This window comes from Tenrec ecaudatus, chromosome 10, assembly GCF_050624435.1.
Source record: "Tenrec ecaudatus isolate mTenEca1 chromosome 10, mTenEca1.hap1, whole genome shotgun sequence".
NCBI classification, from domain to species: domain Eukaryota; kingdom Metazoa; phylum Chordata; class Mammalia; order Afrosoricida; family Tenrecidae; genus Tenrec; species Tenrec ecaudatus.
Genome location: NC_134539.1, coordinates 150,309,074 through 150,324,295, shown reverse-complemented (window position 1 = coordinate 150,324,295; position 15,222 = coordinate 150,309,074). Strand labels below are relative to the sequence as shown.

General features: G+C 54.2%; 1 protein-coding gene across 1 annotated transcript; it reads right to left on the bottom strand.

Annotated features, from left to right (window-relative positions):
- Positions 1–730: 730 nt before the first annotated feature.
- On the bottom strand, positions 731–5,952 carry SOX9 (SRY-box transcription factor 9). Its single transcript, XM_075562152.1, has 3 exons — positions 5,141–5,952; positions 4,044–4,297; positions 731–3,503 (listed from the first exon to the last, which is right to left on the bottom strand). The coding sequence occupies exons 1-3, from the start codon at positions 5,569–5,571 to the stop codon at positions 2,656–2,658; spliced, it is 1,533 nt and encodes a 510-aa protein (XP_075418267.1). The 5' UTR covers positions 5,572–5,952; the 3' UTR covers positions 731–2,655.
- Positions 5,953–15,222: the final 9,270 nt, after the last annotated feature.

The following is a 15,222-nucleotide window of genomic DNA, read 5'->3' as shown; positions in this document are numbered from 1 at the left end:
ACAGCGTTTGCCTGGAAGCAGATTAGAATCACAAGCATTTTGCCAGGCTGGGCAACTACTGACATGTGACATGGGATTCCAGATTTGCTCTAATGGGGTGCCACTGTTCCCGGACTTTTATGCTGAGCTGTTTGGGGGACAGGGTTATGTGCTAGCCTGACACATGAAAAAGCAAAACAAAACAAAACAAAACAAAAACGCACCACCAACAATAAAGCGAAAATGAAATTCTCAGTCGGAGACACTTCACAATCTCTTGGGTTGCCTGTCTACCTCCCCTCCCCGTCCCCATGACCCCCAACGTCTCAAATTCTTGTCAAGAAACTGGATGAATCAATTCATAAGGCCGTTTTCCTTTTAATGCAATGTATATTTATTGTAAACAATAATATACAAAAATGAAAGAAAACAAAAGGACAAGAAGGGGTTGCGAGTGAGATTCACAGAGAGAAAGAAAGGTTTTGTTTTCTGGGAGGCGGGGACAAGCATGGAAACAAACAAAACACAAATATCAACCAAATCTTAACTAAAGTTGACAAAATATGATTTAAATGCCAGGTTTTTTAAGTTACAGAAATAGGTTTTTAAAAATGATCTGCTTTTATACAGAAATTGAAAGTTGCCATATTATAAGAGTGCTTTAAGATTTTATTCTACTGACTTCTAAAACTGTTAATATATCTTTTCTTTTAAATTAAAAAAAAAACAACAAAAAACAAACCAAAAAAAGTTTGCTTTTTTTTTTTTTCTTTTTAAAAGCAACCTTCAAACTCTCCAGCCACAGCAGTAAGGACGGTCCGTCAGGCCCCTCTCCCGTCCCTTCCTCTCCTCCCTTTCTCTCAGAGAATGTGCAGGGAAAAACCGGGAATGTCCATGACACAGGCGTGTGCTTGTGTGTCAGAGTGGTGCGCACACGTGTACACACGTACATACACGCACACACACACTCTCCATTGGGGCAGCTGTGTGGCAGAAAGCAATTGCAATGAACTCAGTGGTGAACTACATCTGCTATCTCTCGTTGGGACACTCATGCACACACACACACACAAAAGAGAAACAAATTTCCAGTTTTGTTTGCAACAAGAATCACAAAAAACGACAACAACAAAATGGGAAAGGGGGAAAGGACAAAAAAAAAGGCATTTGTACAAATCTAGGACAAGGAAGCCCAAGAAACTTGTTTTTCATAATAATAAAAAAAGATTAGAGATAAATAAAAGAACAAAAAACAAAAACTGCTTACAGTTAGGAACATAATTTAACAACAGATGATCATACCCTTCGAGGAAGGCCCCAACAACCGATTTTAAAAGAAGGTGAATTAAAAAACAGTATTTTTTAAGAAAAGGAATTATTCCCCCCCCCCCCCCATGAAAACCTCTCCTTACAAAATAAATAATTTTAGCATATGGAATGTCTCCGAAGGTTAACTGCTGGTGACCAGAGAGGCACCTGGTGACAGCATCTGTATCCCATCTGGGCCCCGGGGGCGGCAGGCAACCAGGGGCAGTGGGCTGGGGGTGGGCATTGGCTGCCGAAACTGTCCCCAAACAAGATTTTGTTGCTTTTCTTGGCTGGCCTTTTATTTCTCTCTTCTAATTGGAGCAACTATGTAAGGGCCAACGGGATCTAGCAACTTGAGATCCAGCAGAATAGTTTTAAGGCTCAAGGTGTTTCTCTTGCTTAAGTAAAAAAAAAAGTATACATATGTATATATATGATAAAGCTTACCAAATGCTTCTCTAGACTATTTACTTCCATATTTGCAAAAAAAAAATAAGGTCTTTATTTTATTCTTATTTCTTTTTAAGGCGGCTTCTCCTCCGGTCAGCCAAAGCCGGAAGAATTATACAAAACTAACCTCCCAACTGTCTTCATAACACAATTTTTTTTTGCATTGTGGTGTGTGTGTGTGTGTGTGTGTATGCGTGTGAATACACCGGCACACATACATTTTTCTTTTAAAGAGAAAGCGAATCTGTACAAAAATACTCTGGTTGCAGGAACAAGCTAGGGCGCGGGGTTTCACTAAAGAGCAGTTCAGCTGTTGGAAAAAATAAGAGCATTTCATTATTATTTTTTAATCTAAAAATATGTAGAAATCCCCTCAAAACGGTATTGAATCATACACAGTACATACTAAAAATATTTAAAATAGAGAATATTCCTCACAGAGGACTCTTTTCTTTAATTACTGCTAAAAATAATTACAAAAGTCCAAACAGGCAGAGAGATTGAGCAAATGGGCGGGCCCTGGTTCTGTCAGCCTCCTTGCAGGGTGAAGGATGTTTGTCCAAGTCTCTCCCCTTCGCTGTCCGTAGGTCTAGCCCAGTGGCCAGGCCACTGACTTGCAAGAAGTGGGTCATGCATTTGGATTGATCATGTTAAGCCATCTTGTCCTTTGTGCACAAGTTGCCTTTCATGCTAATGTCTTTAAGGATGAGAAAGAGAGAGAAAGAGAGAGAGAGAGAGAGAGAGAGAGAGAGAGAGAGAGAGAGAGAGAGAGAGAGAGAGAGAGAGAGAGAGAGAGAGAGAGAGAGAGAGAGAGAGAGAGAGAGAATATGTCCCCAGGAGATGCTACTGGTTTCTTTTCTTGCTCTTGGTTCTTTCTAGGATCTTCTCGGAGGGGGGTGGGCACAGGTGATGTCCCCCTCAGGGCCTGGTGAGCTGTGTGTAGACCGGCTGTTCCCAGTGCTGGGGGCTGTGCGTCTGCGGGATGGAGGGGACCCCGGAGGTGTCGGCGATGGGGGTGTACATGGGCCGCTGCGCGGGGTTCATGTAGCTGAAGGTGGAGTAGAGGCCGGAGCCCTGGCCCGCTGCGTGGCTGTAGTAGGAGCCTGAGTTCTGGTGGTCGCTGTAGTCGTACTGCGAGCGGGTGATGGGCGGGTAGGCGGGGCTGTAGTGCGGGAGGTTGAAGGGGCTGTAGGCCATCTGCTGCGGGGAGTGTTGCTGCTCGCTGTAGTGGCTGGGGCTCAGCTGCTCCGTCTTGATGTGCGTTCGCTGCGACTGGCCCGGCTCGCTGCTCAGCGTGGTCAGCGTGTGCGCCTGCGGCTGCGGCGGCGGCGGCGGCGCGGGCTGCTGCTGGGGGGGCGCCGCGGGCTGCTGCGGGGGCGCCTGCGGGGCCGGGGGCGCCTGCGGGGGCTGCGGCGGCGGCGGGGGCGGCGCCTGCTGCTTGGACATCCACACGTGGCCCGCACCCGCCGGGGTGGCCGCGGTGCTGCTGATGCCATAGCTGCCCGTGTAGGTGACCTGGCCGTGCGTGGCTGGCACCCCGGGGTGGCCGTTGGGCGGCAGGTACTGGTCAAATTCGTTGACGTCGAAGGTCTCGATATTGGAGATGACGTCGCTGCTCAGCTCGCCGATGTCCACGTCGCGGAAGTCGATGGGGGGCTGTCTGCCGCCCTCGGGCAGCTGGCGCCCCTCTCGTTTCAGGTCTGCCTTGCCAGGCTGCACGTCGGTTTTGGGGGTGGTGGGTGGGGTCGGTGGGCCCTGGGATTGCCCTACAGGCAAAGGCAGAGGAAGAAGCATTGGAAAATCAACAGGAGCTGTCTCCAGTCCCCCCCCCCCAGAGCTCCCCCCCACCAGACACCCTCCCTCTTCCTTCGCTATGGGGCAATGGAGACCCACACCCACGGAGCAGATAAGTTCCAGAATGATTAACTAGCCAGTCTCCTTTATCAGGGGAGGGTCTGAGGCCTCGGGGGTCCGGAAGACTAAATTGCTACTTGTGGAAGGGCCCTGTGTGTGTGCTTTAGGGGTGGGGGCGCAAAGAGAAACGGGGGCCGTCCTCGTAAGGCCGTAAACCTCGCAATAAAACATTCATCTGTTAGAATGTTGGGACTGGAAGGGAGTGTGTGAGTGAGTGCTTACTTGCGTGTGTGTGTGTGTGTGTGTGTGAGTGTGTGTGTGGTGAGGGTTTCCTGGGGCTTGGGAAAGACGGGGCTCCAGTCTAGTCCGAAGGGGCAGCAACGGGTCTTCGCCTTGGAGAACTGGAAGCCCCTCAGCAGAGGCTGGCAGGTGGAGGCCTGGCGGGTACGTACCGGAATGGTCACCTGGCGAATGCACCTCGCTCATGCCCGACGAGGAGTGTGGCGAGTCGGCCTGCAGCGCCTTAAAGATGGCGTTGGGGGAGATGTGGGTCTGCTCGGTGGCCTCCTCCGCCTCCGCCTGCCCGTTCTTCACGGACTTCCTGCGCCGAGGCTGGTACTTGTAGTCCGGGTGGTCCTTCTTGTGCTGCACACGAAGCCGCTCCGCCTCCTCCACGAAGGGCCTCTTCTCGCTCTCATTAAGCAGCCTGCGGGGGGGGGGGGTGCAGAGAGAAAGGGAGGGGGGTCAGTGGATCGCGTCCGGAGCTGTCAGATCAGCAGGGAAGGGGGCTCGACCTCTTGGCTACTTTGTACAGCTACCGGTCCCACCCCCACTTTCCCTCCTCTCCTGCCTCTGCTGCAGTGCACATAGTCTATTAGTAATATGATTATTAATAATTCTGAAAAGGCCGGGCAATGTCGCCCCAGTCCCGCTGGAATGGTCACTCCGCCCCGCCCCGCCCCTTTTTCTACCCTTCCAGACCCAGCAGAGTAGGTCGCCCAGAAGGCTGCTCCGAATGCCTGGCTACAGGAGTGATTTCCCCTCCCCGATCCCGCCCCCCCCGGCCCCCCTAAATCCTCAACACCTTTCAAAATCTCCAACGTCCACAGAAGCGACCCCGAAGCTCGCCGCCTTCCCATCTATTCCCAGCGGCTCCCTCCCAGTCCCCTCCCTTCCCGCCAGGACCAGCCGCCTGCCTGCCTCCCGCTTCGGGTTTGGCCAGCACCCCCAGCCCCTCTCCACCAGTGGTGGGAAAGGAGCGAGGTCAATCCCTGGCTTTGCCAGGACCCCCCGCCCCCCGCCTGCGCCAGAACTTCGCAGAGGCGGGCGAGCGGGACTGGCAGCCCCCTCCCACCGTGCCCCTTTCAAGTCCCTCCCCTCCTCGGCGGGCCACCCCTCCCCTCCCTCCGCTCGCACCCCGCGGCCCTTCTTCCCCGAGAGCCACGGTCGGACCCGGTCCAGCTCCCAGCCCAGTGGTCCTCTGCCCCCGCCCCCGCAGCGCCCACCCAGCCCCGCGCCCTCCGCCGTCGCGGCGCGCGCCCGGCCCTACCTCCAGAGCTTGCCCAGCGTCTTGCTGAGCTCGGCGTTGTGCAGGTGCGGGTACTGGTCGGCCAGCTTCCTGCGCGCCGCCTGCGCCCACACCATGAAGGCGTTCATGGGCCGCTTGACGTGCGGCTTGTTCTTGCTGGAGCCGTTGACGCGCACCGGCATGGGCACCAGCGTCCAGTCGTAGCCCTTGAGCACCTGGCTGACCGCCTCGCGGATGCACACGGGGAACTTGTCCTCCTCGCTCTCCTTTTTCAGGTCGGGCTCGCCCTTGGGGAAAGTGTTCTCCTGGGGCCGCGTGTTCTCCGTGTCCGAGCCGGAGCCCGAGGGGCAGGGCGAGCCTGCCGAGTCCTCGGACATGGTGGGGCTGGGGGCGCCGGAGAGGCCCTTCTCCTGCTCGTCGGTCATCTTCATAAAGGGGTCCAGGAGATTCATGCGCGAGCCCGGGGCAGGGGGCGGGTGGCTGGGAAAGGCGAGCAGCCGCGGCGGCTCGGGGACGCGAGGCGTGAGCTCCTCTCCCCTCGGCGGCCGGGGCGCGGGGCGAGCTGCTCCCAGGGAGGCTGGCGCGTCCCCCGGCTGCAGCGGCGAGCACTGTGGAGGGCGCGGGGTGGCCAGCGCCGCGGGGCCCGCTCCAAGTGGGAGAAGGCGGCTGGCAGAAGAGGAGGAGGAGGAGGGGAAGGCAGAGCACAAATGGGGATTCGCGCACCCCTTCTCTCCTCCTTCCAACAGCAAAGAAAAGTTCCCGGGCTGAAGCTGGCCGGTCGCCGCGCCGCCGAAGTTTCTAGGCAATTCCAACCTCCGCTCTCTGCTTTCCAACTCCCAGTCCAGGGTCTCTTTAATAAATACTCGCCCTCACCTTAGAAACTTTCAGCCAATCACAGCCCGTCTTTTCAGTAGCTGGCAGGCAGCTGATTGGACCCGATTTTGGGGGGTGGGGGGAGGAGGAGGGTTGTGGCTCTGGGCTGGGTGGCTGGGGAGGGGGGGCGGCGGCGGGTAGGGAGGGGAGGCTGGGATGGAGGGGGGGAAAGCCAGCGAAGGGTGGACGGCCTGGTGGCGAAGGTGGGGGCTGTGGGGAAGGCGGGGGACCCGGGAGCGCCAGGCGTGCAAGTTTGCTCGTGTCGGTATGTCAGGATTCGGGTGCCGTGTGTGTGTGTGTGTGTGTGTGTGTGTGTGTGTGTCTAGACTGGGGTCTGCCCCCCACCCCCACCCCCACGCCGGCCGGTCTGTTTCTGGCTTGCTGGTGGCTCCGGGACTTAGCTGGGGTTTACATTTGGGAAAAGCCGCCGCTCGTGAACGCGTAGCCTGATTTACACGCCCGGAGTCTGCCTCCTCCGAAAGTGCTTAGAAATGGTCTTTTGGAGCAAATGTTTTGGTGACTCAACGCTCGCCGTTCCTCCGTAATAATCCATATAAATAGATTAACAAGCTCGGGTTCGCCGGGGCTGGTGCGGCTGGCCGCGCTCGGGCTACGCTTTTGCGAAGGGATTCCTCGCGAAACCAAGTCCCCGCGAAGGCTGGCGGCAGCAGCCTCAGCGACGCCCGAGCTCAGTGCTCGGGGAGGGGGGGGGTTGTCCTGCGCCACTCCGACCTCCAACAGACCAACCGGTCGTCTCCTATGGGCGCTCCGCAGACCCTCACTCCACCGGGGCTCCCCCGCAGCAGCACAAGTGCTCCGAGACTCTGCTGCTCGCCTGCCGGCAGAGTCCAGAACTTCAGCTGGGCTGCGGTCCGCCCGACTGCTCCGGCTCGCAGACCCATCTGGGCCAATGGGCCATCCCAGGCCACCAGGCCCAAGCCGGTCCCTTGGTCGGTAAAAGGCCAGACTAGGGGGCTTCGTCGCAGACCCAACCTCTTGTTTTGGGACTACTGGCCTGCTGACTGGCTTTGGCCCTCCATTACCAAACACCTGGACGTCTGGTGGGCTTTGCTGGCATCCCTGAAAGTGACAGTTGGGGGTCCCCAGGGAGGGTGTGTGTGAAGGGTCCACGGTTGTATTTTAAAGTGTGATTTGTACACTACCTTTTTGTTTGTATGAACTCATCACAGATAGGTTGGTTAAGCAAGGTGTTACCTGTCTGGAGAGAGAAGAAAAAACTGTAGTCCTCTGTTGGGTAGGTGTCTTCAGAATCCGCACACAGGCACTGCTGGGTTCTCAACTCTCTCCTCTGCTCGGGCCACCTTCCCCTGGAATGAAATTGACTTAATTCTGATTGGCGAATTTCGGACACTTTTAACAAGATTTAAAAGAACGCCAGTGTTTGTTTTTTTCCTGGAAGATTAAAAAAAATTCTTCCCCCCCCCCCCCCCCCGCCCTTCTCATTTTCTTCCGAAGAAGCAGCCGTTTGTGATAGAAACGAAGCTCTTCCGAAGGTAGTAAGTTACGACCCTGGTTAAACATATTTACTTTTGAAATGAATGTGACTCGCGGTGGATCTAGCTTGCGGACGCGTTTGAGAGACTTCCACCCGATAGCCTTATATTCGCGGCTGTGTAAGGACGCTCAAAAAGTGTAAGAACGACGCTGTCCTTTCTTGGGAGCAAAAGGTCCAGGTGAGCACTGCAGAGTTCTCTGGCTGGGGAGGGGTATTTGCGAGAAGTCTCAATGGAGAAAACTTAGAGAGGGTGAAGCAGAGTTGTCAGCCGGAGCGTCTCCGTTTAGTTATATTCTATGACCATTCCCATGTTTACTGGCGTGGAGACCACCACGACCTTAAGATATTTAGGTGTTTTTTTTAATATTTCACTCCATGTTTTGTCAAATTATGCAGACAGAACACAGGAAGATATTTGAATGCAATTATGTCGTGAGAGGTCTAGAAAATGTAGGCGTTTAAAGCCATAAACGACGGCGCTTTCTACCTGTTAGGTTCTGTTGGGGCAGGCATTTAGTATATATGTATCTCTTTGAAAACTTTATATAAACAATCAGTTCTGCCCTGGAAAAAAAAAGACTGCAATTTTCAGCTGCATCCAGAGAGGGCGCCAGAAACCTAAAAACCGTCTCGGAGTCTGAGGCACTGTGGCCAGCTTGGAAGGTTGTGGTGATGATGGAGGTGGCGGTAGTAGTGGTGGGTGGGGGGGGGGGGGATGCGTTCCACTCAGTCAGGACTTCTCTGCCGAGATTTATCTTTGCAGGAATCCCCTCCCGCGCGGGTCCACTGCTGGACTGCCTAGCCTGGCGGCCGTGCCTCTATATGGAACTGGGCGCGCACACTGACAGACACAGACAGACACACGGAAAGGAAAAGAAGTTCTGAGATGCCCAGGTTTCTATTCTGCCCTGAGCGGGAGATCGAGGTCATAGGGCACCCCTCCCCCAAAATACCTAATTTTGCCCTCGGCCTGAGATGAAAGACCCCCTGGAAGGTGGGCCTTGTGAATTCTCCAGTGGGTCTTGTCTGGAAACGGATGCAGTTCCATTCTCCACCCCAGTGCTGGGTTTCAATTCCCTGGCGGAGTGACTGTCCTGGGTCGCCCTTGACCGCTCTCCCCTGCGCTGGGAAGATTTTCTTAACTTTCCACCAGAAGACTAGACCCCGGCTAGAGGGACAAAGACCCGCGTCCAGTGTTCCGGTTAGAGATTGGGAAACTGAAGTTTTGGCCCAGTTTCAGCCAAAGCGATCTGTGCAGAGAACTCCAGGCTCCTCTGGCTGGTGAACGTGGGAGGAGCAGAAGCTAGCCGGGCCGCCGCTATAGATCCTACAGAACAAGCACTCCGTGCGCCGCGAGGTCTGCGCCGGGAAGTGCTTGCGGAGGATCCCAGGGGAACCTCGGAAAACCGAGGTCTGAGAGTAGCCGCCCCCCCCCCCCCCCGCCCGCATGTTCTGCGTCTCGGCCGGCGCCGGGCTCAATTTCCCGGCCGCGGAAACCAATTTCCCCTCCGCGTCTATGTGGGCGCGCAGGCTGGAGCCGGGTCGCAAGCTCCGCAGAGCAGTGCAGCTTGTCCCCTTGCGAACCGGTGCGGGTGGGTGGATGGGGTTCCCCTTAGCTGGAGAATCCAGGAACACAATTTCCCTCTCCCCAAATTCTCCTAACATCAGTAGGGACCGTGTCCAGTCCGTTGTCAGCAGGGACGCACTGGACTCTCACACGATCAAGTGTCTCCCCCGAGAGAAATCTCAGCCTTGGGCGACGAACGTTTCATAGAGGTGACCTTGGAAAGGACTCCCTTCTTTACTCCCCATGCCCCTGCAAGCTCCCGGTCAGGTCCCCTGGAGGTAAAAGACCCCAGGCTCAGAAGGGACACCACAGTTCCCTGAGAGCTCTGCTGCCAGCCGCTGCTCCGTACTGCGTACTTTGTACTGGGCGAGTAGTGCATTGGCGGTTGGCTCTTCCCTCAGACTCCCTTCCTGTTGGGAGGGAGCCGCAGGTAGTCCCACGTCCCAGGAACAGGCTTGGGGCAGGAGAGCGACAGCAAAATGGAAAAAGGAAAGTACTGGATAGCTTGGTCGGGGCGCAATAAATAACTGGGGTCGGACAGATTCAATGCGACCTCTGGACATTCCGGCGTGTGCCTGGACGCACAGGCCGCCAGAACCCCACCTTCCACCCCAGCAACAAGTTTCAGCAGCAGCATCGCTGGTGCATGTTTATTTCTCCATGAGTATTTCGCCCCAAAGGAGGCCTCTGCTTTAGGAGTCTGTCGCCCCCCACACCCCACTCCCTGACCGAGGACCTGCGGCCCCTCCCACTCCACAAAACTACAGGTCAGGGGGGCACCCCCTAAAACTGCAGGTCAGTTTCCCCACCCCACCCCCTTGGGTGAGGTGGAAGGGTGTGTTGCTTAGGCAGCTTTAAAGGACTGTCTGCCCTCTGTGGTCTTGAGGCTCCTGGGGGCCAGGCCTGCTGAGCCTGAACTAGACCAGAGAGGGGCAATGAGGGGCAGTGGATGTGAGAGGCCCCAGTCTCAAACGAGTTCTCCACAGCAATGTACCTTAAATATTAAAACAACAACAATAATTTCCCCGAAAAGATCTGTCCTTACTCTGCTTGCTCTTCTGATTTTCTCAACATAGTCCTTGAGCATCCTGCGGGAGGGGGGAAAACGCCCTGGCAAGTTATCGCTTCCTCCACCTTCCACAGGCTCCACTCCCCTTGCTCCTCCTTGAAAATCTTACAAGGGTTTGGGCTGCAAGGGTTGTGCCCGGCTGAAAAAGAACAGAAACGCTGGCGGCCCAGGCTGCAGGGAGCGATTGTGGCTGGCTCAGCCTAGCCAGAACACTGACTTCCTCCAGGCCTGTGTCCTTGGAGCATGGAGCACCACCTCACTTCCCAGCCGCCTGTTTTCCTCCACACCATCTCCCCCCACCTCTGCAGGCACCTTTGGTTAGGGATGCCCAGCCAGGGCAGGGCAGGGAGCCTTGAGTGCAGGAACCTGCACCAATTCCAGGGAAGGGTGGGCTTCTGGGGGCTCATTTCAAACTAGTCTCAAACGCCAAACTCAGTGCCATTCAGTGGAGTCCGACTCAAAGCCATCCTGTAGGACAGGAGAGACGTGTCTTTGTGGGTTTCTGAGACTATAACTGTTTACTGGAGCAAAAAGCCTCATCTTTCTCTTGCGGACCAGCTAGTGGTCTCCAACAGCACCCACTAAGGCTCCCCACTGCTCCCTCCAATATGTCCTATTGGGCGGGCCATGATTTCGGGTCTGTAACAAGGGAAATGTCCCGTAAAACCACAGAATGGAGGCAATGGTATTCAGACACAAAAGTGGACAGTAACAGAGTTACATCTTTTCCGCTTTCTTGGTTTAGCTCTTCAGTACCCAGGTGGGTGGGGGTGTGGGGGGTGGGCGCGTTAGAGTTCGGCAGGTGCCTCACCCTGGGTCTGAGCATGTACAATCCAAGGGGTCCAACCCCGTGTGGCCTGTCTGCAGAGTCCCAGACTCCTTTTGGGGATAAGGCTGCAGGGCAGGAGTCGGCTGCAGCCTGACCCTCTGATGGAGCTTCCTCTGCAGGGGGTGGCACTTCCCTTCAGGGAAAGTCAAAGGCAAGCACCCAGCTTTGAGGCTCTTTTTCTACTCTCCTCAACAGTCCGGGGAAACTCACAGGGGCAGTTCCCATGTGTCTTATATTGTCCCCGAGTCCTAAGGGCTTCACCATGGCCATGAGGACATCTTGGGAGGCCTTGCTAAATGGCCCTGGGCTTCTGAATCATGGACCTCTCTGCCTTAGTTCTCCAGTAAAGACCTCAAGGGGTTGGCTTTAACAAACAGAAACTGATTTTCTCACAGATTGGGAGGCTAGAAGTCTGCATTCAGGGCTTACATTCTAGGGCCAGGCTTTCTTCCCCTGCCATCTCTGGAGGAAGGTCCTGTCTCTTCCATGTGTCTGCTCCTGAGCCAACTCCTGGTGTGTTGGCTTCTCTCTCTCTCCTCTCTGCTTGGCTTGTTGCTTCTTCTTCTTCTTCTTTTTTTCTCCTCCAAGTTTGATCCTGCTGGCTTGCTTCTTTAAACTCTCTTATATTGCAAATGAGATCCATTCAAAGTAGAGCCTACAGTAATCCAAGATCATTCACATAACAGAGACAACCCATTCCCAAATGGGGTGATAACCTGGAGCATGGAGGTTAGAGGGGCAACCTGTATTTGGTGTGTGTGTGTGTGTGTGTGTGTGCATAATTCTATCCTTAACAGGGTCCCAGGGACTCCAAGGGCTTCCCTCCTTGTCAATGTTTATTTCCAATTAAGTTCATGCTGTGAGTCCCTTGCAAGACTGCAGCAGGGACTTGGATGCCCATTACCAGATTCCATCCTGGGTTTATTTGAGGAGAGAGGCCAGAGGCATCTTGGGGACTCTCAGCATCCTGTAGGGAGTCCAGGGATTGTAGGAAAGCAGAAAGTTTTTATTTTTCTCTTTCTGCCATCTTTCCCCCAAGCCCCATTTTTCTCAATAATGTAAAATAAAGAGGTGGACTCATAACTGTCCCCTTTTCTCCTATTCATCCCTCCCTCCTTCCCTCCCTCCCTCTTTCCTTCCCTTTTTTCTTTCCCCCTGTTTTTGGAGACAGTGAATTTAGACTGGTATAGGACAGAATAATCTTCAGCCCTTTCACTCACTCCCTAAGATCCCCCTACATCACACCGGTGTCTTGGGCACTATCTTCATGGCACAGAGCATTCACATCCAATGGGAGACATTATTTTCTTAAGACAGGGTAGTTGCCCCGGTGGCGTAGTGAGTTACGCACTGGACTGCTAATGGCAAGGTCAGCAGTTCAAAGCTGCCAGCCACTCGGAGGGAGAAAGGTGAAGCTCTGTGCTCCAGGAAAGAGTTCCAGTCTGGAAACCTGCAGGAGCATTTCCACCCCTTCTAATAAGGTGGCGATGAGTTAGAATCAACTCGATGGCAATGAGTTTGATTTGAATGTAGGACTTGGTAGTATAGTGGGCTGTGCACTGGCCCCCTAACTGCAAGGGGTCTCTTCAAACCCAGTAGCTGCTCTGAGGGAAAAAGAGGAGCTTTTTAGCTCCCATACAGACTTACAGCCTCAAAACCCCACAGGGACCATTCTACCCCTTTCTACAGAAGCGCTATGAGTTGCAATGGACTCAAAGGGAGTGAGCTTCTTTTTATTTTTTTTAAACTAGGGTGGGACCTTGCTTCACTCTTCCCCCATTGTCTGGGTTGGACGGAACCAGGAAAAGTCCAAAAGAGCCAACCGAGACATGACTGGTTGCAGATACTGCTTTCCTTAGGGGTACTCAGAGTTCAAATCTGCCAGCCCCTGAGAGAGAGAAAAGTGAGGCTCTCGGCTCCTGTAAAGACTGACCGCCTCCGAAACCGTGTCTAGCATCCCTGGGAGTTGGAATCATCTCGATAGCAGCGGGTTTCTTTTACCTCAGCGTTTTGTTTTCTACTCGACCAAACACGATGTCCTTTCCCAAGGACTGGCTCCTCTGATGGCATGGGAGACGAACTCTTGCGATCCTCACTTCGAAGGAGCATTCTGGCTGGATTCCTTCCAAGACAGATTTGTTTGTTTCCCTGGCAGTCCCTGCTCTGTGCTGTACTCTCTGCCAGCTCCGTTGCTCCAGCCTGTCAATTCCTCTTTGGTCGCCCCTTTCCCATCGTCCGGCGATCCTCCCAATCCCAAGGAAATGAATTCAGGGGATAAAGTTTGAGGGCTGATCACGGGTCTGAAGATCCCCAAGGACAAGACATGGTCTCTACGGTGGTGACAGCCTCTCTCTGTTTTGATCCTTGTCCCAGCCAGCCTCTGTCCCCTCCTCTCTCTGCTTTCAGTATTGTCCTAAGAGCTGGGCTCTGGCCTCTTTTGCCTTTTCTTCTCCAGAGACAATGCCCGTGTGGGTCATGGAGAGTGTGCCTCCCTTCCTTCACTGCGGCGTGAAAGCTCTGGAGGAGAAGCGAGGGGACTTGAGTGAGAAGTGGTGGCCTCCCTCCCACCCCCACCGCCATCCCTTTTCATGGTGCCCCTCTATGTCTTTGCCTAGTTCATTAATACCCCCCACCCCATCGCTTTCTTGGTCCAGGCCCAGGAAGGCCTTGTGGTGTGTGGTACGCTTCACTCTCTCTTTGGGGGACCCTTGCCAACCAGCACAGTGGTGCTGACAGTTTCCAGAAGATGCTTCCAGGAACAAAGCCATCTTCTGGGGGAGGAGAGAGTGGCATTGGCCAAACACCCGGAGTGGGCTGAGCACTGTGGTTCCGGAAGAGGCCTGCTTGGGGGGCAGAGGGGGGTGGAGCTTTGTGGGTGCAGAGATTTATTTTTCCCTTTAGAGTCTCTGCCTAAAGCAAAAGGCACTAATTGCGTTCTAGTTCCCCTGCCATTCAGGCTGCCCCCTGGATTCTAAATCGCTCTCAGGAGCTTGGGGTGGAGGGGAACAGCAGGGCAGGAGTGTAGTAAGAGGGGGTGCTTTTGTGTCAATCTGCACCTTCTGCAGTTCACCCGCTGAGCCAGCACCTGGCTTCACATGGTTAGTCACGAGGACTTGTCCAGGCGAGGCAGAGGGCAGCACCAAGCCCACTCCTTCCCTCTCCTGTCTCTGACCCCCTTCACCCCAAAGACAAGGCTTCTCAAGGTACTTTGACTTTCAGACACAGGATTCCGAAGGTGAGAGTGAGGTTGCCCTTGAGACCGAAGAATGGAGTCAGAGAAAAGATGCTTTGCGTTCCGGAAGGGAGCAGGCACTGCCGCCTAGGGTGTCCAAGGCTGGCCTCCTCCAGGGATGCAGAGGGATGCATCTCTGTCCTGCGGAGTGGTTAGGGGGTGACCTCCCAGCTAGCCGCCCTGTGCTTTAAGCACCCTGGCACAGGGGCTCCTTAATGTTTTCTTAGAAGGAAAAAAAAAAATCGTGATTTGCCTTTGCTTGTTCTGTCCTCAGGGCAGCCCTAATTCCTTGGGCCTCTTCGATCTAGTCTGCTTGTTTCCCAGTGATTCCTGGCCAGAATGAGGCTCTTCGCCGGGATTTATAGACCTACTCGTTCCTCTTTGAGCCCAGGTGGCGTAGTGGGCTACATGTGGAGCTGCTAAGCAGAAGGTCAGCAGTTTGAAATCACCAGGGAGTCTGAGAGAGAAAGGTAAGGCTTTCATCTCTTGGAAAGAGTTCTAGTCTTGGAAACTCAAAGAAGCTGACCCACCCTGCCCTCCGTGAGTCAGAATCATCTGATGGCAGTGAGTTTGGATTTCTGAGTTTCTCCTTCCCCGTCTTCAAGGTTGGCCTTTCTCACACAGCTGCTCCGCAACCTTCCTTGCAATCCTTTCTTGGAACAGTCCTCTCCGTTTGCAGGGCAGGGTATGCCTCCCAGGTAAAAGCGTCCCTCACTCCAGTGCTCTTGGGAAAGATGTGAGGCCCATGCAGACGACAGAGTAACTGACTAGTAAGGCCCAGGACAGACTCAGTGTGGGAGGCGGCAGGTGGCAATCAGGGACAGAAAGGCAGCTTAAGTGAATATTCATCCTGGTCTCCATGATCTTGTAACACTCATTTCGGCCTTTATTGTGCTGCTTTGTTCCATCTTTTTTGGTTTGCGATGAACTTGTTTGTCAATGAAGACTCCAAGTCTGTTTCCAGTTTTCTTTTCCTCCCCTTTCGTAAGCCACTCAAACTCCTAGTTAGACTTGAGG